Source organism: Typha latifolia, chromosome 1 (assembly GCF_019914945.1).
Source record: "Typha latifolia isolate L0001 chromosome 1, TyphaL0001v2, whole genome shotgun sequence".
Classification (NCBI taxonomy): domain Eukaryota; kingdom Viridiplantae; phylum Streptophyta; class Magnoliopsida; order Poales; family Typhaceae; genus Typha; species Typha latifolia.
In genome coordinates this window covers 20054651-20076477 of record NC_133086.1, presented here as the reverse complement: position 1 = coordinate 20076477, position 21827 = coordinate 20054651, and the positions used below count along the sequence as shown (strand labels likewise).

The following is a 21827-nucleotide window of genomic DNA, read 5'->3' as shown; positions in this document are numbered from 1 at the left end:
TATCTCTACCTAACATGCCCTAGTTGGTAGAGAAGACTCGCAAAGTGCAGTAACACATTAGATGGGGAATATATTTTGTTGGAAGTTGAGGTTTTAAGTTAGGTGGAATTTCATAAATTCTACATCATATATGTTGGTTGGTTGTGTTGTCAACTTTGTCATCCTACCTTGTGATACTGATAGTTTTGAAGTGAGAATTACTCTATTAAGGTAGCTAAGGCAAAGCTTTCGTTAGGCAAATGATAAGGACAAATAGATTCTCCTGTACCCATATATTGGATCGATGAGAAAATATTCAAAGTTTTCTTCAATGCTAAACAAGTTAGGTTATGTATCCAAAATTTTGCAGGTCTCAAGTACTACCACAGAGGCATTTCAGCTATATACATATAACAATTAATAAAGGACTCTCTGGTTTCAAGTTATAGATTAAGGCCTAGATTTATCGTGAATAAATAATTTATGTATATTTTGGTAAGGAAATATGTGTCTAATCCTCACGAAGATAAAAAATATTTAAATACTATTTATAAGAAATAATAATAATTTATAAATAAGAGAGGCTTATGTACTAATCAAATATGACCTAAAGATTTAATACCTAGTAATGCATAATTTAGTGGATGTCAAACGCTGCTCCAATGTTGAATGTTGCTTGGCATGAAGAGTTAGTAAATGACAAAGATTGTCAATGAATCTTTTGTTTGGAGACAGTCCCTGTAGCATAATGGTGGATGGCATGAAGAGTTACTCTGCTATCTACTGTCCCGGGAGTCAAATTAATTCTAGTGCGAAAGAATTTTGAAATTGGTGGATTGCATGCGTATACGTCGAAAATGGCTAACTATGACTTAAGGATTTGATCAGCTATAGCCCATTAACTAAGAAGATTTATTCAGATACCCAATATATGAATTACAAATAACAATGCGATTAAGGGAAAAGGCTTAGAATGTACCGATAACGTACCTCATGATCACGGTCATATGCCCTTTTAACTAGTTATTGATTACTGTAAGCTTGTAGAATAAGCAAAAATTCCACAAGGCTTTAGACTCTCTGCTTGCCCATTCTCCAAATTGAGGTAAATTTAATATCTAGAGCTCAAAAATATCATTAGTGACTCACCTTCTCCTTTTGAACTGGCTTCTTCTAACCACTGCGCTGTTACCTGTACATTTGAATCTGAATGCCATCACCTCCGCGTTGTCTTCCGTTCTCTTACTATTACTAATCTTAGTACTCTCTCTGTCCATCTCCTTTCCTTCCTCCAGAAAACTATCTATGGTCATCGAGGAGATAAAAAGGAACCAAACAGAATAGGCCGACGCTAAACCGCGGCCTAGCTCCCATCACCTTCCACCCACGGTCAATGTCGTCGTCCTCCTCCTCCACCTCCTCCTTCCCGGTGGGGTATCGATGTCTGACGCCGAAGCCTTCCTCCGCCTGAAGAACTCCTTCACCAACGCCACTTACCTCTCCTTATGGACACCCAATTACTAATCCTCCACCCCATGCAGCTCCCCGCCCCCGTGGGTCAGCGTCGACGGCGCCGTCACGGGCCTCCGGCTTTCGAACATGAGCCTCATGGGCACCGTCGACATCGCCGCGCTGTCCAACATCAAGAATTTGCGCACACTGAGCTTCTCGGGCAATTCATTCTCCGGCGCCCTTCCTGCCTTCTACCGCCTCCCCGCCCTCAAGTCCATCTACCTCTCCAATAACCACGTCTCCGGCCCCATCCGAGACGACTTCTTCGACGCCACGACGCATCTCAAGAAGCTCTGGCTCCACGGCAACGCCTTCAACGGCTCCATCGTTTCCTCTTCAAGGACACCACCATGCTCATCGAGTTGCGCTTGGAGTGAAACAAATTCTCCGGCCGGATTCTTGTGGTAGCCCCGCCTCTGTTTGCCTCGTCCAATGTGTCGAACAACGACTTAGAGGGGCCGGTGCCTCCGAGCTTCAGGAAGTTCGGCGTCAGGTCGTTCGACAACAACCCGTACTTGTGTTACGTCAAAACCAGCGACGAGAAATGCAAGAATCCGGAAGAGTAACGAGCTCGTCGCTGGTTTTGACGTAACACAAGTACGGGTTGTTGTCGAACGACCTGACGCATTTTTGAGAGGGAGAAAACATGCAAACAGAACTCTCTCCCTGTCGCATTTTTGAGAGGGAGAAAACATGTAAGCATGATGTGTATTTAATTGGGGATTGAGGAGGCGAGAAGTATCCTCCCACAGCAGTTGTTACTACTTTGTATTACTCCCCTCTTCTTCTCGCGCCTCTCCAGCATTTCTCTCGGTATTCTCTCTTTTCTTCGAGATTCTGAGAGGTGATAGCATTTAGGTAAGAGATCTCTCTTCTCGGATTTTCTTTTCTCATTTATTAATTGAAATTTTCGTTATATGTGATGATTCCTTGCCATTTTCGCACAACGATCTTTGAACCAATCTTTACGCCGGAATCTATCGGAAAAGGATCCGACCGTCCCATTTGGATCCAATGGCGATTTCAAATCCGGAAGGGGAGATGAAGGGGAAATGGAAAGGGGAGAGCCGTCCATCGCTGTCCAGGTCGAGGAACGAGGGGGAGCAGAAGACGACACTTGTCGATTTCCAACGACGGCCACATTCCTATCGACCAGTTCCTCAAGGGTGGCAGCCTCCCCGCTGCAAAAGACACGATTAGTGGAGGGATGGTGGGGCTCATTCAAAGTTCGGCTCGACTTGAATGCAACCAAGCCAAGCCAAAACAAAAATCTCGACTAAGTAGAAGCTGGCCCGCTCAGGCTCGGCTCATTTGCACCCCTAGATTGGAAGCGGCAGCGTGGGGTCTGCCTTAAAGGCGGTGATGGCGAGCGGCACGGCCTCCTCCCCCTCCTCAATCATTCCGTTGCCTCCAAAGACAAGTCAGCATATCGCACCCCAGACTAATCGCCACGTGTGCGTCCTCTTCCTCGAGCTCCTCACCGGAAGCTCCCCTCCCATTACTCGCAAAACGCCAAGGGTGGGACCGACCTCGTCAGGTGGGCCATCGTGGCCCTCCCTGATGAACGCCAGGCCGAGATACTAGAGCCGGCAATCGTCGGTAAGTCGAAGGCGGCGGTGGCCGAGATGAAGCGGTTGTGACGCATCGGCGTGAACTGCGCGCATCGAGACGGATCCCGGTAGGAGACTGGACATGAAGGAGTTGGTGGACAAGATCGAGGAGACTAAGCCGATGGGGAACTGCCACGACGGGTAAGTGCCGGAGAGCTAGGAGGATTGGAAGCATCGGGGAGAAGTCGAGGCGAGAGGAAAGACGTTGACTTCTCGATTGCGATCTCATGACTAGATCGTGTTTAATTTTACACGTGAAGCTTATAGTGGTTGATACATATTTGATTACGAAATCAGTTTACATCTTATTTATTTTTCTTCTGCATGATATCCACAAACGGATTATAACTAATAACCACCAGTGATTCTAAAAGTGTTCTTTGCGGCATAGTTATCACATCCTGACTGAACGTTAAAGTTAGTTTAACCTGCGAGTCACTCGGTAGAACTATACTGTTTATTTAAGCATATCTTACATTTTTTTTAAAATATTAATATTTTATAAATAATTGAAAAACTAAAAAGTATATGTATAAAACTAATAAATTTGAATTTCTTCACTTGTTTAGCTATTCTCAACTAATATTTCAAGTACATCATATGACTTGTATAATATTATATCTTAATTATATTTAACAAAATAATAGAAATTATTGATCATTAAGGACAACTAGAAAATTTAGAAAAATGAGCAACTCATGCGACTTGCAAAAACTCTTCTGAATTGCACAGTTTGGTATTGATAACTATGCTTTGTAGTAATTTAGAGAATGCATATAGAGTTTGATTTTTGAATATTTTTTTGTGCTTTGGCAATTTGCGTATTACTACAATAGTGCTACATCATTTTATACTAGTAAAAAAAATCCCATCCCTAGGTTGTAAAACCCAACTTGAATCTTAACAAGTAGATGAGATTCCAGCGTACACATTGCACGATTAGCAAATTAACCCAAACCTAACCAACTAGGTAATCAAATAGATAATCTTATCAGTTAGTTATCATGGCCCAATTCCACCACTAAATGCATCATTTTAACCAGAAGCCCATTAAACTATTTCAAAGTGCTCTGTCGGCTGCCCTCGACCCTCGTGCGAAGATAGCGAGAGAAGCATAATTTTAACTCTTATGAAGTAGTGGGCCAACGTCATGCCTTATTTGTCCTCGACTGGGCCTCTCTCAAGGCCTTTCCCGCTTAGGGAATTGACCTTATCCAAACCACAATTGGCTGTTGGTGGATTGTTAGCGGTGGGGCCCAAGTCCTACGGATGGCCCGGATGCCATGGCACGCGCATGAAGCGGTGAGACGTCTACCCCTCCTCCCCATTTCCGTCCACTTGATCCCCTCAACCTCCGGTTTCCATCCGTTTCCTTGGTTCCTCTTCCCCATTCGCTATTATTTCGTTTTATTGATAAAAAGAGAGAATCAAACGCTTTCTTTATTTTTTTGTTGTCTTCTCTCTTCTTTCTTAATACTTAATCCTTCTCAAAAAGTATGGAAGGGAGTTCTTTGGATGATCTGATAGAGAGGTTATTGGAAGGGAAGAAGAACAAGTCCAGTGGCAAGAAGATTCAGCTAAGCGAAGCGGAGATAAGGAATCTCTGCGTAGCAGCCAAGGAGATCTTTCTAGGGCAGCCTAATTTGCTCGAATTGGAGGCGCCCATTAATGTTTGTGGTGAGATTCTCGACTGGATTTGTATTATTTTGTCTCTGTTCTTGAGATCTAAAGATACCCGATGAATTCATTGAGATAGATTGAGATAAACCAGGTTGATGATATGTTTTCTTTGAAGATTTCGTTCGTAATTTTGCAATTTTCTTTTCCTTTTGATATCCGATTATTCTGCAGCTATCATTCCTTGACGCCAGATCTGGCTTTTAATAATCTCAAAGTTTGCTTAGTTTATTGTGATTTCTTGCAAATTAATGATTTTTTTTGTAGCTAGTTTTGTTGCTGATTCGTGTAAGATTTAACCAGATGCAAGCATTTTTATGATGCGCAACAAACTGCAGGGGTTAAGATTTTTGCATACTACTGCACGACTGGATAATTGCCAAAACCTCATCTCTTTCACTTATTTGCGAGGTGTATTGAAATATGATCTAGTTAATGTTGAGGCACGATTAGTTAATATTTTGGATCCATTAATGATTTAATATTAGAGTCGGATCTCAAGTTGAAACATCATTAGACCCCTTTTTAATCTCTATTTTATTTAGTTCTCATTTATTTTGTATCTTTATTTATAAAGGCAACACAATAGGGAGTGTTAGGGCACGATAAACAAATTTCGATTCGTAATCTAATAGTAAGAGCTTGGATAAGCTGATAAGTTATCACAATGTTGAAATTAACTACCTTTGTAGTGGTTAGCTAGCACCCAAAATGACCGTGTCCATGTAAACTGCATCTCCACTGCTAGAGATATGATTGAAATTTGATTTATTTTGAATGTAATAAGATTGAAGTTTGACTTTTTTTCTTACAAATCTAGGATAACTTGCACTATCTAATCCAAGAACTTGAATTCTATTCATTCTTTACATTTTGTGGATTCTTATATGTGAAGTAGAAATTTTAATATGAAACGAAGCTCCCTTGTCGTATAACCTCATTCTACCAGGTGATGTCCACGGCCAGTTCTCCGACCTCCTGCGCCTATTTGAATACGGCGGCCTCCCACCGAGCTCCAACTACCTCTTCCTCGGCGACTATGTCGACCGAGGTAAACAAAGCATCGAGACTATCTGCCTCCTCTTGGCCTACAAGATCAAATACCCTGACAACTTCTTCCTTCTCCGTGGCAATCACGAGTGTGCCTCCATTAATCGCATATACGGCTTCTATGATGAATGCAAGCGTCGATTCAGTGTCCGTCTCTGGAAGCTCTTCACCGACTGCTTCAATTGTCTTCCTGTTGCCGCCGTCATTGATGACAAGATTTTTTGCATGCATGGAGGCTTGTCGCCGGATCTACAAAGTATGGATCAGATAAGGGAGATTGAGAGGCCGGTCGACGTACCAGACCAAGGGTTGCTATGCGATCTCTTGTGGTCAGATCCTGATAAGGAGATCAAGGGGTGGGGGGAGAATGATAGAGGGGTGTCTTTTACTTTTGGAGCGGATAAGGTGGCCGAGTTCTTGAGAAAGCATGATCTTGATCTGATTTGTCGCGCTCATCAGGTTAGTATTTTAGTTTTTGAGTAAGTCACTTAGTTTTATGCCTCAAGCCTTGTGCTCATTGTATTATGGAGCTATTTATTTAAGCTAATCACACCGTCGAGCAAAACTATTAAATTATTAAATAATTTTATTTATAATAATTATTTAGAGTTGAAGTAGACATAGTTGTTAGTAGTAAAGCAAATGGTACCTATCAGCTCTACACAAGTTCCTACATGACACTGATTTGGATACTTCTCGACAGCGGATTCTCTGCAGCCCACTGTAGAAATATTACTGTAGCTGAATGTTTGGCTTCTTGTGATTGGCTACCAACCATTAGGAAACCACCTCCCTTCTAGATAATATATTTCCTTTTCTTCACCCAACTACAATTCTTATCTGTCCCTTTTTCCTTCTTTTCCACGAAAACCACCTAAATATTAATTTAATGGAAAAATCTAACATTCAGAGAGTATTCCTTGTAAATAAATAAGAGATATTTTCTTTTCACCAATATATTAATAGAAGTTCTGTCTTTTTCCCCAGAATAATGTTAAATAATGTTAAATAGGTGGTGATATCCCTGATATGCAAATTGACCAGATTAAAAAATCTTCAATGCCAACTTTGATGACTAACTGGAGCTTTTCATTACTTTCATGTACAATCTAATGCACAGTTCTTAATGAAGCAGGTTGTGGAGGATGGCTATGAATTTTTTGCGGATCGGCAATTGGTGACGATATTTTCTGCCCCAAATTACTGTGGGGAGTTCAACAATGCTGGTGCATTAATGAGTGTAGATGCAAGCCTTCTCTGCTCCTTTCAAATCCTGAAGCCTTACAGAGGAAAGGTAGGAGGACATGGAACGGAGTAAAAGAGCTAATCTCCACGGGTGAAGCAGCCCGTATAGCTTTAGGCATAAGAGATTAACATAAGCAACTCTGCTTGCATTGATCTCCCTTCAAATTATTTACCAAAAAGATTATTTTGCAACCCCCTATATTGCAGCAGATTATGTATGATCCTAATTTAGTGCGTAAATGACCCAATCTGTGTACATAAATCTGATTAGATTTGATTATTTTTCGTTAACTTTTTTTTACGAGCAAAAGTCTATATTTTGCCACTGGCCCAGCAGTGGGCCGCATAGTAACTGTAGACTATCTTTTAAAGATATGATTTGTCCATTCTATGCAAGTCAAATCACTAATCTAAGTCATATGTATGTACATTATATCATTAATTCCTACTCGCTTTCATGTGCTGCCATAAATTTAGAACTGCCTATAAATTGGAGATGAAGAAGTACGTCTGGTGCTAAATGCAACTCCATTTTCATCAACCAATCTTGCTTTCTTTCGCTAATGCAGCTTCCCCTGTTTAAGTGCCACAGCAGAGGTTGATTAGACTAAAAGTTGCTACATTGTTGCCATAAATGAGGTACTCTAGCCTACTTAACGGTATTCATGCATGTAGAAGACGGTGGCAAAATTGACGAAATGGATACTCCATCTCGTAAAAGAGAGAATATTTGAAACTTCTATTAGTTAGATTGAAAATTATCCATAATAGTTTTAGTACAATGCTCCTCGTGAGCAGCCGACCCATGGCAGAAGGCCACGATTCGGTCTTTGCGTCACTCGTTGCCACGTGGGCCCGGAAAAAATAATCAGACAACATGGGCCAAGAGGCCCAAGACGCGACGAACTCTGGATTTTCTTCCTTGTTTTTTGCTTACTAGCTAGCTTTTTTTTTTTTTTTTTTCATTTTTCGGACTAAAGGAGTAATTAGATTTTAGAGTTTGGGTAGTCGGTGATTCTTGTCCGTGTGATAATGAATCAGCTGTCCGATGAGTGATCCTCCACATGGGATGATGGGAATCTTCCTATCACACGCTCTACTGGAAACAGAACGCCCATCATCGAAAAAAAAGAAGAAAAATTCTCCGAAGTCAAACCACTCTCGCTTCCTCTGCTCTCTCTCTTGCTCTCTCTACTCTGGTATCCAAGGTCTTATACCGTCATCTCTAGCGACCAAAGAGTTCACGCCGGCGAAACCCTAGCTCTACTTCCTTTTATTTTCCCATGGACGGATCTGGCGTTGCCACCGCTCCGAGGGCGGAGCCGGCGGCGGCGGAGCTGGAGGCGGCGGAGCGGCTCATCATGCGGTGGGACTCAGGGGCGCGGGAGGAAGACCGGATGCTATTCGACGGCGGAGATCGATCCGAGGCCAAGAAATACCTCCGAGCTGTTGACGAGATCCGCCGCTCCATCAAGGAGCCGATCGCCATCGGCAGCCCTCGGAGATTATCCTCTTCGTCGTCGGCGGCAGGGTCGTCGTCTCCATGCCCGGAGAACGCGATCCAGATCGCGATGGCGCGGCTCGAGGACGAGTTTCGTCACATCCTGGTGTCCCGCGCTAACGAGATAGAGATCGAATCACTCGTCGATCTGAGCTCTTTGTCCATGTCGAGCACTCTGGAATCGGAGCAGTCGGGCGTGTACTCCGACCATGGGGAGGAAGAGAGCCCGTTGGCGGCGGCGGAGGACTCGGAGGGGAGCAGTACCGTTGGGAGGCGGAGCAGCTACCGTTCGATGCGCAGCATCCGCGAGATCGATCTGCTTCCCTCCGACGCGATTTACGACCTCCGATCCGTCTCCGAGCAGATGATATCCGCTGGCTACGGCCGCGAGTGCGTCCAGGTGTATAGCTCCATCCGGAAGTCGGCGGTGGACCTCTGCTTCCGCCGCCTCGGTGTCGAGAAGCTCAGCATCGGCGATGTGCAGCGCCTCGAGTGGGATGCCCTCGAGTCCAAAATCCGCCGCTGGATCCGCGCCGCACGCGTCGCCGTCCGCGTCGTCTTCGCCAGCGAGCGCCGCCTTTCCGATGAGGTCTTCGGCGACGGTGACGACGCACCCTTCGCCGAGACCGTCAAGGGCGCCGCGCTCCAGCTCTTTGGATTTGCTGAGGCTATCTCCATCGGGCGGCGATCCCCGGAGAAGCTCTTCAAGATCCTCGACCTCCACGACGCCATCTCCGACCTCCTCCCCGATGTGTCAGCCATCTTCCAGTCCAAGTCCTCTGAGTCCATCTATATCCAAGCCGCCGAGATCCTTTCCCGCCTCGCCGAGGCAGTTCGCGGTATCCTTTCCGAGTTCGAGAGCGCCGTCCATCGGGATCCCTCCAGAATCCCAGTTCCGGGCGGTACAATTCATCCCCTTACTCGCTATGTCATGAATTACATCAGTCTCATCTCCGATTACAAGCCCACGCTCATTGAACTCATCGTCTCGCCTCCCTCCGCAAGCTGCCGAACTGCTGATGATCCCGAATTCGACATCCCGGAGTCTGAGAACCAATTGCCTCTCGCCTCCCACCTGATCTGGATCATTTTTGTCCTCCAGCACAATCTCGAGAGCAAGGCAAGTCTCTACAAGGAGACTGCTCTCTCCCACCTCTTCTTGATGAACAACGTCCACTATATAGTCAACAAGGTGAAGGACTCGCCTGAGCTAAGGTTAATGATTGGGGATGACTACTTAAAACGGCTCACTGGAAAGTACCGGCAAGCGGCAACTGCTTATCAGAGAGCGACGTGGATGAAGATACTCTACTGCTTGAGGGATGAGGGATTGCATGCCAGCGGAGGCTTCTCATCGGGGGTCTCTAAGTCGACGCTTCGAGAGAGGTTTAGGGCTTTCAATGCTGCTTTTGATGAGGCTCATCGCACTCAGGCAATGTGGCATGTGCCAGATTCTCAGCTGAGGGAGGAGCTCAGGATTGCAATATCGGAGCTTCTGTTGCCTGCTTACCGGTCTTTTCTTGGCAGGTTCCGGCAGCATATAGAGAATGGGAGGCACCCGGAGTTGTATATCAAGTACTCAGTTGAGGATCTTGAAAATGCTGTGTCTGATTTCTTTGAAGGCTGCCCACCTCCTATTCTCAGTAGGAGGAGAACCCATTAAAGTGGAAAAAATGCTAAACTTTAAAGAGGTGTGTTGCAGTCTGATGAGGATATTGGCAGATATTCTTTAAATTCTCCAGGAAAATTGATCAGCCAATTGAATGTTAGCAGGACAGATGCCGGGCTTGCTTTCAGAGACTTGCATTTGTAGCTGACAAAGAGTTCTGCAACCAGAATCGAAGGCAATATCTTGTTGGAGCTGTGAAGAGCCTGTTTTACTTTGTCTCTGTAAGCATATTTGTTCAATTTATTACACTATCTAGTTTTTTTCGTGTAGCATGTTCATATAGAACACTGTTCATGTCAGCATCTTGGATAATCATATCGTATATCATCTTTCTTATTTATAAACTTCTTTTTTTTTCATGATTTGCATAATTCTCTCTAGCACTTAGTTCTTGCTACAAGGTTTTCTGTTACGCCATTCAGCTCTAATTTTGAGATATTTTCAGGTTGAAAAGAAGTAAACTTGTATTGCCTTTTTCCTCTGAAGGTTTCATTGCTTAGAGAGTGACTGAACAACGACAGGATTAATATAGACATTTAGCAATTGTTCAAATTTTTTTCTATGATGCATTGGTGCTTCTTTTGACAGTTCAAAACAGGTAAATTATTATTTTTCATCTAGATGCTCAGTCATATTCACTGATTTCTCATTTGTAAGCACATGATACAATTTGTTCCTTAAACATTGTCTTTTGAAGATTTTAAACCTTGTGCACTGCACCGTGAAGCATTAAAGGCTCAACAATGATAACATAGCACTGCATATAACTTATCTTTCTTATGGCCTTCCATTTGTCGTGCTCTCCTTTTCTTTCTTTCCAGATCTCTTTTCTCTTTTCACTTCTTTTTCTGTTTTACTACTGAGTACTCTAATAAATTTTAGATTGGATTACTGAATTCATATCTACCCAATTTTGAGTTGATCCTCTGTGGCCTAGGCTTGGTGGCCAAAAGATTTGATTTTGCATTCACAATAGGTGTCATATCTGGACTAATAGTCCTTGATGGCCACCTGAAACCTTATTTCCATGTCCTAATTAAGTCCCATCATTGAGCATTGAGCTACCATTGTCAATAAACCAAGCAATCCATGTTCAGCCTGCAATCCTGTCATGCTCTTCTTTTATGGATTTATTACATTCTTTTTCAACTAGAGTTGGCTAAGGCACGATATAGACCTGAATACCTGAATTTTGGTTTCTTCATGGGAACATGATGTTTGAAGCTATTTTCCAAGCAGAGTTGCAGAGAAAGGTGTGAGCTGGTTGCCTTCTTATTCTATTGAACATGAATTAGTACCTTGCTTCTATTTTATAACTAATGGCTAATATTGGTCTCTCTGCATTCATGCACCTTAACATTTCATCATTGATTCTGTTGCTTCTTACATGCCTCCTTTTTTATACTGGCATAATCCCTTAGTACTCATCTTTCAGATCTCATAATGTGTACATCACAATTGAGATAGCATTTCCTGCTTCTCTTAGTTGTACCGGATGGCAATTGATTTTTTCTAATCCTTTACGCTTTCTCTGCCATTCTTTAATATGGAAGAGATATTCATGTCTGCAATTTCTATTTGCTAGATAGATGATTAAATTATCTAAATAGTCAATTATATTTCTATGCATCTTAGGCGAGTCCTCTTAAAAAAAGGGACCCCTTACTTTGCCACCTCGCAATCCTCACCAAGGATGTTGGTGAACTTTATTTTAGTCAAATCAGAAGTGCAAGAACATTTGCTTTTATAACCAGTGTGGAATCAGCAATCAGACTCTCAGTTCCATCTATGTGACCTTTATAGTGGTGATTGCTTCATCATATGTATCTCATAATTTCTTTTCATCATCTTTAACTTGGAAGATTTTTTTTTTTTTCAACTCATATTTTGCTACAAATGTACTTTATCTTGTCAGTAACGGATATATCTTGGGAAGCGTAGCATGCCTAATAAAAGTTTGTTGTAATAAGTTCCTTGTAATGGATGTAATTTGGAAAGCCTTGAAAAGGAATTAATGCTTCTAAATAGCTTGTGAAGCATACAGCAATAGTCTGCAGTAGATGAAGTTTCTCTTTCCCCCCCTTCTTTCCATCGCGTAATTACTTATATTTTCCTAGCTTCATCATTTCCCCGTTTCCTACAGGTAGTAAATCCTGGACACTAAAATACAACTCGTACTGTATGATTTCTATGAATATATGCTACTCTTTTCTCAAAGAATAAATGCCAGCATGCCTCGGTGTGCTATTAGACCAATTATTTGATTCATATTCTTATACTACTAATGGAAGAACTTTTGTTTCTGTGCCTGATTAAAAACAATTAATCGTGACTAAGCAGCAAAAGAACTGATTGGTTCATGAACAGCTATGTCGACCTAGAATTGATTCGCTTCTAGCATATTGGAAATTACATGCCAAGCTTATTCTAGTTTCAGGTCGCAATCTGGCAATGTTTGTTTATACGAGACTTGACAGATCGTACTTAAGCATAATGATTCGATTTCGTTGTGGATCTCAGAAACTTTTGCTCGACGATCTCCGACCTCAAATACAGCAGAATTAGGCATATATCTTTGATTAGTTTGAGATGAATTAGTTTAATCCAATTCCAAGTTGTCCTTCTTCCTGACCTTCAAACAGCTGTTGATGGAATAGTAATGAAGGAAGACGATTCAAGAACAGGAGATAAGTCTGCAATAATGGAACATTTCTGAAAGCCTACAGACTTGGATCACAGGATGCATGGATAAAATAGTCTGCAATAATGCATGCCTGAATTCTGGCAAGAATAATTTCTCTTTCACCAATGAAAACGACAAGTCCACATCAATAAACAGCAGAATTGAGACCAACTCAATCATGTTCAGTAAAAACTATGGTATTCATTAATTCCTAAACGCATTAATATTACCATTATGACAATGAGGTTCAATATACTGGCTACGAACAAATAGAGGATTAAAGTGCTACAAGAAGAAACAAGATACCCTCAGATCTAGTTTCTTACAAACAGAAGAAAATAGTACACATCTTACCCCTCAACATCGAAGATCCCATTAAATCTACTGTAGGGAGTTGCTGTAGATCAGTACAATCTGATAGACCATTCAAATATAAGCAGGTCATGATTACTATTCTCTTTTGTCTTCCTCAATATCGCCATTATGTAAGGTGGCAGTCGAAATGTTCAGTGTTGCTTTATCATCCGGTGAAGCAGGTGAGCCCCAGCCATCCTTCGGAGAGATAGGTCCTGGCTTTATTAAGGATAGAGTGTCCTCTCGGTCAAAGTCTTCACTTGCATCGTCTGAGTAAGCATATCTAGATGCAAATACAATAATTCGTAAATGTATTAACAGGAAGAGGACTCACAAATCATGAACTACTAGTAGAAGCACGCATACAATGCAATCATCAGGCAATATATACTGAACGCACCAAGTCCTGTTAGAGTAAAGCTCTCAACTCTCAAGTATAGACATTCTACATACTCAATGTTACACAGATCCAGATTGAATAAAAAGATGAATTCTAAATGAGAAAACATGATTGCTTAGATACAAGAAACTTGATCCAACTTAAATTTTTTAAGCAAATTTTTACACATTCATGAGAAAAAACACAGCAGTTAATACTGTTGGCATCATCTGTCTCTAACAACATTGTAGTTACACATATACGCACATAAAGGCACATTCCGTAAGGCAAAAAAATATTTATATAAGAGCTAAAATTTGGCATTCCAGTGCCCAATGCATGAGGAGTAAGATGCATGCTGCTTTAGTTCTATTGCTGGAAGGATAATTTTGGTGGCTCAACAAGCAACACCATGGTGCACAGTGGAAAGCCATACCATAATATTAATACCTAAACTACTAATAACTGGAAATAAAAAAACACAGGCTCTCTGTTCCTTGCTAAGATGATAACATCAAGTACCCTAAGAAGATACTATCAGAAATTTTACCTCATTGAGTTCTGAGAGGGGGCCCAAAGAGCACAAATGACACAGAGAAGAGAGAAGGAGAGGACTTGCCAAAAGGCAGGAATTATCCATGCACTCTGCCATCGCTCATTGTATACATCAGTTGATTTGAAATAAAGCTGCAGCAAGACAATAACCTTGTCATACCGGCAATTTATGCATCAGCAACATTATCTATATCACAGTCAAATTCTTTTAGTTTCAAAGAACTAACTCTTCAGCACATCAGCTTTCATAGACACGAGACTACTCAAGCTACTTAACTGCAATTTCTCTTAATTAGCAGAACAAGCATTTACATTTTCAATAGTAAAAATCCCTTTTTCTCCATTAGGTTGACAGTAAAAGAACATTACCTCATAGCCAATCCAACCGACAGATACCACAACAGCCACTGCCAATGCATTTGTGAACTTCCTGTAGATGTCGAGCTTGGCCATTAACCTTCTTGCCTGTGAACAATCAAAAGAGCCTTACAGTTGTCACTTTATTTTTTCCAGAAATTCTGGGACTAACAGAAGTAGAGAGAATATAGTAATTGATAAAGAAAGACACACATAAATGTATAATCTTATCATAATCTCAGGAACTGATGATGTGCAGCCATGAAGGTATGAATTAAGAGATGAACAAATACCAAGGAAAATTATATATGCTAACCTGGAGTTTATCCAGCGTTTTGGATAGAGAAGTGAATATCCACAGAATGAAGAAAGCATCCAGGATTGCCACTGGAAGAACCAAAAACAATCGTGCTTTCCCAGAAAGATCACTTACAGCACCAACATTTTCTACCAATTCAAGAATCTCTGATGCCAAAAAGAATGTTGCTCCAAGCATAATAACCTTTGAAGTGAGTCCACCCAGTGTAGGCCTGACAACACCAAACCCCATAGAAACAACAAGAATGATAACACGAGCCACTGTTCTTTTCACAGTACCAAACGTTACAGCCCAAAATGTGATACCCATTGGACGAACTCCAGTCTCATTGAACTCAGCATAGTCAAAGTACCACAATGCCATCTCAAACATTCCCAACGTAATGACAATAGTAATGCAGTTCTGAAGTGGAAGAACCTCTCTCCAAAATCTTGCATACTGAGAGAACCAAAAGACTGCAAGTATCACAAAAGCAAATGACATGAAACCGTAGAAGTTCATGAGAGGAGCCATCCTTCCAGGAAGGTAGCCTGTAGGGTTTTTCCATATTGTTTTCCCTTCTATCTCCACTCCATCAAGAGTTGGATCACAATATATAAAATACATGTTGTACATCCCACTTCTAGTTATCGGTAAGGTCCGTGATGGTAGTGTAGCTTCAAGATCCTTTCCATTGAAAGAAGCAACGAGTACTTGCGGCCAATCAGGATTCTGTTTAGAGATGCGGTGAATTACAGTGCCTTCTGTGCAAGCTCCTAACTTTGCCAGATCTGGGGTGCAACAAACAGCTCTCTGACCGCCATATGCTGACCCACCGATTGTCTCCCGGTCTTCCACCTCAAAGATGATTGCTTGCACCTTGTATGAATCAGTTTCCTTGACAGAGTCAGCAGCTTTCTCGGGCCTCCTAAAAGTTATCTTGTCGAACCTGTAAAAACCAGAGGATGAGAACAAGAGGGGAAAAGAACACCATGAGAAACTGTTGGCCACAAATTCCATTAGCTACAAAAGGAAGTTTGTTGTCATGCAATTTAATTGTAAGTAGAAAAATGAAATGCAACCATCTACATAAAATCTTCATTCTTAATGTAATAAAACCTCAGAAGCCGAATTGACTATACCCTCCAAAAAAATCATCTTGGATCAAGAATCAGAAACAGATGTTGAAAATATTTTGGCACATTGCTCACATCTTAAGGCCAAAAACATGCAGCGACCAGCCAATTTAATAGTCAGGGGGTCAGCACACTAGGACTAATTAAAGCATAATGGATTACAAAAAACTTAGAGCTTCCTAATGACAGTAACAGAAAGCTAGCAAGTAACATTCCGCAAAGTCAAATACTTTCACTAACAACAGAAACATTACTCAAGTAATTCTTATGACTTCTACGTCTCTGATTTCTTCTCTAACAAGACTACCGAAGGATCCTTGGTCTCAATCAAGCGACTAAAACAAATAAGCTCTAGAATTAGTTTTAACCAAAGAAAAGCTTAAATGGGATCCGAGGGACTCAGATCCAAGTCGAATTCATATCAGATCTCAACGCCAGACCTTCGAATTTCCCTTACAAATCCCAGATCCACAATCGGGTCAACCCAAGTTCCCCCAAAGCCCCGAAGACTCAACCCATCACAGTAAAGATCAGAAATAGCCAGATCTATCCCAGATCAAAGTTCGCAAAATGCGGATATCTGATACAGATAAGCTCTCGGATACAGGAGTTGGTACCGGATAAAGGAATCGCCACTGCCTCCGGCTGTCACATTGGGGTTTGGGAGCGAAGCGTAGAGCCCCTCACTTCCACCATGGAGGATGAATGCGTTCCCTCGTTTCGCGAACTTCTCACCTCGGTAGTCGTGCACCGAAGCATCGGCCAAGAAATCGAAGAAGAGCAAGACGATGACGACAAGTGAGACAGAAGAATTAATCCACAGATCCGCCCTCGCCATTAGAGCTCCTCTCTCTCTCTCTCACACAGAGGAGTAGGAGTAGCAGTAGTGTGGCAGAGGGGGAGAGAGAGAAAGAGCTGGATCTGCTACTTAGTGTGAAGTGAGAAAGGAGTCGTCGGTAGAAGGAGTGTTGAGGAGGAGACTCAAAGCCGAGAAGATTATTATTTATCGGTCCTTCCTTCCGATATGCTTATATTAGTCGGTGAGGGGTTGGAAGAATTAATAATTGAGCCTAGACCAGGAGCTCGGCGACTCACATGTCAGTCGCCACTCATTGGCTCATAAGTGATCTGATGAGTTGTAAATGTTTGAAAAATATTTTAACCTTACGTGTAATTTGCCACATTTATAAAAACACATTTTAAATAAATTATAAATTAAAATTCTGGTCTCTTAGTAGAGATTCAGATGTCTTAAACCTGAAATACTAATCAAGAGACGATTTATTACAAAATATTATAGAGTCATGTGGGAAACCTAGCAATCCACTATGCAAATGGATCAAAATTGAAGTGTATATGTATGAGTGCTCGTAAAATTGTAGGTGGCACTTCCAAACAACTAGACCCCAATAAACTCGACAGGATCAAAGAAATGAAGATCCAACCCATATAAATTCAGATTCCGCCAGAGGGAAATAAGTTCGCTTTTACCTGTCAGACTAGTGAGAACCACTTGTATGATGAGAAGAATAGCTGAAATCATTCTGCAGAGAAGAAACATGATAGCCAAAAAAGTTCACCAATTTCAGACTACTAAAAGAAAATACAACCGAGATCGATCGATGTAATTATGGACAGCGGTCCTGAGAGACTTCCAAAATTTAAAAATAAAAAAAATAAAGGATATAGCACAAGCATTTCTACTTAAAAAAAATAAAAATAATGAGCAATAGGCAATCCTGTAGAAAATATAATCATGTTGTAGGTCTCAGATTATCAGTATCTTTCTCCCGTTCGATCCGAACGGGAGCCTCATGCATGCAAGCAGACTTCTGAAAAGCAATAACCAAAGTACAGAAAGTAGCAAGTTGATATGAGCTCTAGAGATCCTGTTGATGGATTTCGATATCAATGGAGAAAAGCATCTCAGACATACATGTTTGAAATTGCCGACAGGATGGTAAACTAGAAAAATTGCAACCAAGAAATGTATTCCAACAAGATAAATACTAACCCACGTAATCACTAATGTAAATAAGAGTACACAGCCCAATAATAATGTAGCAGAAACTTTAGTCTCAAGATAAGCTGCAAATGAAGAAAAAACAAAATCAAATAGCACTTTCAAGCACTTAGGTTAAAAAATAACATAATTTCTTGCAGAGTCCACTTCGACAGATCCCAAAGCTGGAATGAGAAGAGATAAGGTTCTGAAAAGCCCAATAAGAGAAGCTGTGATAAAAATTTGCAGCCTCAACTGGTTAAGGTACCAAATATAAAGCATGGCCTGAAGGAATTGGATGTCAGTCAAAATCAAGGAACTCCATCCTCTTCCTCATAGAACCTTTAAGATCTCTGGCATCTTTTTCTGCTTTCTCAGCCTGCAAAAGGTAAAAAGAAAAAACAATGCGTTAGAGAACCTCTGGCTTAATCATCACCAAGTAGATAATGCCCAAATATGCGGAGGATAGCTAGACTGAGAAGAATTAGGATAACCAAATAACTTAAATGCAAATGCACATGAGATGATTGCTTTTTCCAAGAAACTAGAGAAATCAAAACTAGCATAGCCTTCATTTTAAGAAAATTTTTCTGCTGGAAACATAATATATTGTTCTCTTGTACAATGAACTTACACAACATGCAGCATCTCGACCACGTACAAAACTACTAACCTACCATTTCTCCAAGAGCCTCATACCATATATTGACTATATAATTGTTCCTTCAGACAGCATCATCCCCAGACAGCCCTTTTCTTTCCCAGCTTTTGGACACAAACACAAGCCTCTTGAAATATAAATGCTTCAGATATTAAGAGCACTCACTTATCTACAAAAGCTTACTCTTAGGTAAAACGTAACCAAATCTCCCTAGTCTTGTCGATCTTCTACCGCGTGCAGGATGCCAAGCAGTGAATATATCTTTATTACTGACCAGCAATTTATACATAATATCTCTTTAATATTAAGTTATTAACATACAATATTGACCTCCTTATTACCGTCTAACATAGGTCTATCAAACATTTTAGGAAATAAACATTCACGTCTTAAAGACTATAATCAGTGACTTAGCTGATCAAATCAACTGCTCAAATAAGAACACTGAAAACTATCAGTGGCACATAGCTTCAAACAGAAGCGGAAAAAATTTCCTGTCTCTAAAGATAATAAAATCCCACAGGATAATACATACCCTTCTTATTTCTGCCTCTGGAACTGGAGTCATGTGAGCAGGAAGTTCCTCTTTCTCACGATCCTGTGCATTCACAAACAATAGCTTTTAATGCATCAACAGAAGGAAATGGCATCACATTAAGATTTTAGTGATTTCGTATGTATAACAGGGGTCCATACCAGTTCTCCAATTAAAACGACATTCTCCCCACGGATCACATATAAACCAAGTGGAACATCACAATATAGATCTCCCACAATGACTCGCTCACAGGCACTCTGAAGAACAACATTTGCTGTGGTAACACCGATCAAACAAATATAAGATTTGATATGAGATATCTTGTGCAAAACCATGCCAAAACAAAGAAAGAAGAGATGCATACCAAATTGATCAAATGAACAGAGAGTGCCTAATAGTTTTCGTCCATCTCGTAATAAGACAATCAGTTTCTCTGCCAAATGAACATGGAAAAGATATGAGGAGCTAGCCAATAATATATCAAAATGTAAAATGTTTAGATTGTTATGATAAAGTAAAAGTTCTAGTTAACTCAATAATGCAGCAATTTCAAATGGAAAGCATGTGGTATAATGATCACTAGTAACCTACTTCTCAGAACCATAAAAAACCAGTTGCTGCAAAATCTTGTGTAGTAAATTTATCAGTGAGGATATGTCAGATCTCTATAAAAAATTGTACCTAAATTCGGTGCTGATACAAACTGGTGAACAAACATATAATTAACCTTCAAGTAGTGAAAAATATGTGCTATATTCAACTTTCAACAAAACGAACAGTAGAATGAAATTTCATCCTAAGTTCCAGGCTGGAATTCAGATTTCGAGTATTTGTTCACTAGTTTGTTTGAGCACCGAACTTCGGATTAAATTGGCCATAACCTCAATGAATTTAGGCATTTTACTTTTTTGTCGAGCACCAGAACTATCACAGCCTGAATCCAAGATTCCAAATATCATGCCTCTGATAATTCTACTCATCCAACTTTGCATCTCACGTTATGCCAATTGCTTTTAGTACATGTGTCCTCATTGCTTAAAAGAAATAAATAGTCCAGACTCCAGACAAATAAACAAATTCAGAAGTCTTGAAAAGGAAAATCTCATACACCAACTGGAAGGTGCATCTAAGTTTCAAACAACTTCAATTAAAGGAATCTAATTTTATGATGTTATCTCATTAATTACATTCAAAATATATGAAAGGTATCAAAACTACTTTTTTGTTGAATATTTTGGCACTAGGTTCTTTTTAGTGCATCATTCATTCCTGTATTCCCTTGCTGAAGTGAAACATAAAACCAGCTACTGGCTGGACGACAACAATTGCAATTAATAGATCCAAACGATCCCAAGAAATTCACTCTTTGAAGCCTGCTAAATACCAACCAATCAGAACTCCCTCGTTTATCACGGTTCTGGGCCTCTCTCCATTTCTTTTGCATCATCACCCAATAAAAAGACCACCTGGAATATTGTAGTCAGACCAATGTACAGTATAACTGAAGTCCAGTGACCTAGATTCAAACATGTTATTCAACAGATCTGTGTTCCCAATTCTAATTCGTTCTTCTATCTACTTTATTTTGGTAGACGTAGGTGGTGCAAAATTAATTCCTCATCAAAAGCTCATCATGGAGACACAGTTGGAGAGAAACTTACTGTCAAGAAAGCTTGCAAGTGAGGTGGAGAGAAATATATCTTCCGGTCCCGCCCAAGACATCGTAAGCTAAATTTTTCGGCCTGTCTAAAAACACCGAAATCCACTCCAAACGCGCAAAAAAATCGCATTGGCAGTGGGAGCTCCCAGGTTCTCGATCCACTCGCCCCAACGTTCCTCAAGCAAGGAGAAAAGAACAAAATTTTCTAGATCCAGCCAGGAATTCCGATAGGAGAAGGATAGAATTAGAGGCTTCTCCTTACGAATCAATTATCCCACAAGACTCCGACAAGAATCAAAAGGAGGTAAGGGGGTTTGCTTTCTAGGGTTTTCTCCTCTTTACCTCTCGTTGAGAGAGGAAACGAGGGGAGAAATGAAAGGAACACTGAAAAGGAAAGACCCTCGAGTTCTACTTCGCCTAGCTTTGATGGATCGCGTACGCGACCGAGAGGATAAATATCTGTCGGACAGCACGTTTACGTGACACGTACACATTTGAACAGGTCGTACGAATTATCTAACGTGGCATGCCGTAGAAACGTACCAACAATTTTAGAAAAGTTTAGTAACCTTTCCCTACATAACCAAGGAAAGTCGGCCACTCTAACCCCCAGCTTAGCTGGATTTGATAGCTCGATTGAACAGTAAACAGTTGATCTCATTTCTTAGGAAAGAAAACTTAGTTAGATATAAATAAAATAAAATAAAAAGATATTTAGTTAGTTCAATTAGGAGTTCTTGAACCAATTCAAGAGATCTCTAAATTCAAAGCAAACAAATAATATCAATTACTAGCAGATGTGCAAGAACAAAGGAATCCCTTTTTTTCTCAATAATTAAAATAAAATGTTTTTCCCCAGAAATATGTGAAGGGAATTTTATCTCAGACAATCCCAGCCAAGCCAAAAATTTGGCAAGTTTACTTCAAACATTTGTTAGAATTCGAACCGACCAACTACGTA

General features: G+C 40.8%; 4 protein-coding genes and 1 long non-coding RNA gene across 5 annotated transcripts; 3 read left to right on the top strand and 2 right to left on the bottom strand.

The window, feature by feature from the left end:
- Nucleotides 1-2123: 2123 nt before the first annotated feature.
- LOC140790318 (uncharacterized) lies at nucleotides 2124-3397 on the top strand. Its single transcript, XR_012109367.1, has 2 exons — nucleotides 2124-2349; nucleotides 2481-3397. It is a non-coding gene; the product is annotated as an uncharacterized lncRNA (long non-coding RNA).
- A 967-nt stretch (nucleotides 3398-4364) lies between these two features.
- Nucleotides 4365-7475, top strand: LOC140790309 (serine/threonine-protein phosphatase PP1-like). The gene is made up of 3 exons (XM_073140338.1): nucleotides 4365-4778; nucleotides 5728-6287; nucleotides 6964-7475. Exons 1-3 carry the CDS (start codon nucleotides 4598-4600, stop codon nucleotides 7144-7146), a joined length of 924 nt encoding a protein of 307 aa, XP_072996439.1. The 5' UTR covers nucleotides 4365-4597; the 3' UTR covers nucleotides 7147-7475.
- Nucleotides 7476-8161: 686 nt separating this feature from the next.
- Nucleotides 8162-10602, top strand: LOC140790300 (exocyst complex component EXO70A1-like). Its single transcript, XM_073140326.1, has 2 exons — nucleotides 8162-10265; nucleotides 10348-10602. The coding sequence occupies exon 1, from the start codon at nucleotides 8357-8359 to the stop codon at nucleotides 10235-10237; it is 1881 nt and encodes a 626-aa protein (XP_072996427.1). The 5' UTR covers nucleotides 8162-8356; the 3' UTR covers nucleotides 10238-10265; nucleotides 10348-10602.
- A 2505-nt stretch (nucleotides 10603-13107) lies between these two features.
- On the bottom strand, nucleotides 13108-17035 carry LOC140784328 (uncharacterized). Its single transcript, XM_073131664.1, has 5 exons — nucleotides 16623-17035; nucleotides 14888-15818; nucleotides 14584-14679; nucleotides 14210-14346; nucleotides 13108-13563 (listed from the first exon to the last, which is right to left on the bottom strand). Exons 1-5 carry the CDS (start codon nucleotides 16841-16843, stop codon nucleotides 13377-13379), a joined length of 1572 nt encoding a protein of 523 aa, XP_072987765.1. The 5' UTR covers nucleotides 16844-17035; the 3' UTR covers nucleotides 13108-13376.
- A 973-nt stretch (nucleotides 17036-18008) lies between these two features.
- LOC140784341 (sm-like protein LSM1B) lies at nucleotides 18009-21294 on the bottom strand. The gene is made up of 5 exons (XM_073131691.1): nucleotides 20868-21294; nucleotides 19571-19639; nucleotides 19365-19480; nucleotides 19204-19266; nucleotides 18009-18386 (listed from the first exon to the last, which is right to left on the bottom strand). Exons 1-5 carry the CDS (start codon nucleotides 20926-20928, stop codon nucleotides 18309-18311), a joined length of 387 nt encoding a protein of 128 aa, XP_072987792.1. The 5' UTR covers nucleotides 20929-21294; the 3' UTR covers nucleotides 18009-18308.
- Nucleotides 21295-21827: the final 533 nt, after the last annotated feature.

Excerpts from the sequence above, each read along its gene's own strand:
- LOC140790309 (XM_073140338.1), top strand. The coding sequence starts at position 4,598 with ATGGAAGGGAGTTCTTTGGATGATCTGATAGAGAGGTTATTGGAAGGG. Across the intron at positions 4,779-5,727 it reads GGCGCCCATTAATGTTTGTG|GTGATGTCCACGGCCAGTTC; the intron begins GTGAGATTCTCG and ends TCATTCTACCAG. Across the intron at positions 6,288-6,963 it reads TGATTTGTCGCGCTCATCAG|GTTGTGGAGGATGGCTATGA; the intron begins GTTAGTATTTTA and ends TTAATGAAGCAG.
- LOC140790300 (XM_073140326.1), top strand. The coding sequence starts at position 8,357 with ATGGACGGATCTGGCGTTGCCACCGCTCCGAGGGCGGAGCCGGCGGCG.
- LOC140784328 (XM_073131664.1), bottom strand. The coding sequence starts at position 16,843 with ATGGCGAGGGCGGATCTGTGGATTAATTCTTCTGTCTCACTTGTCGTC. Across the intron at positions 14,347-14,583 it reads TCGGTTGGATTGGCTATGAG|CTTTATTTCAAATCAACTGA; the intron begins GTAATGTTCTTT and ends GTCTTGCTGCAG. Across the intron at positions 13,564-14,209 it reads CCCTCTCAGAACTCAATGAG|ATATGCTTACTCAGACGATG; the intron begins GTAAAATTTCTG and ends ATTTGCATCTAG.
- LOC140784341 (XM_073131691.1), bottom strand. The coding sequence starts at position 20,928 with ATGTCTTGGGCGGGACCGGAAGATATATTTCTCTCCACCTCACTTGCA. Across the intron at positions 19,640-20,867 it reads ACTTGCAAGCTTTCTTGACA|AGAAACTGATTGTCTTATTA; the intron begins GTAAGTTTCTCT and ends TTCATTTGGCAG. Across the intron at positions 19,481-19,570 it reads CTGTTCATTTGATCAATTTG|CAAATGTTGTTCTTCAGAGT; the intron begins GTATGCATCTCT and ends GTGTTACCACAG.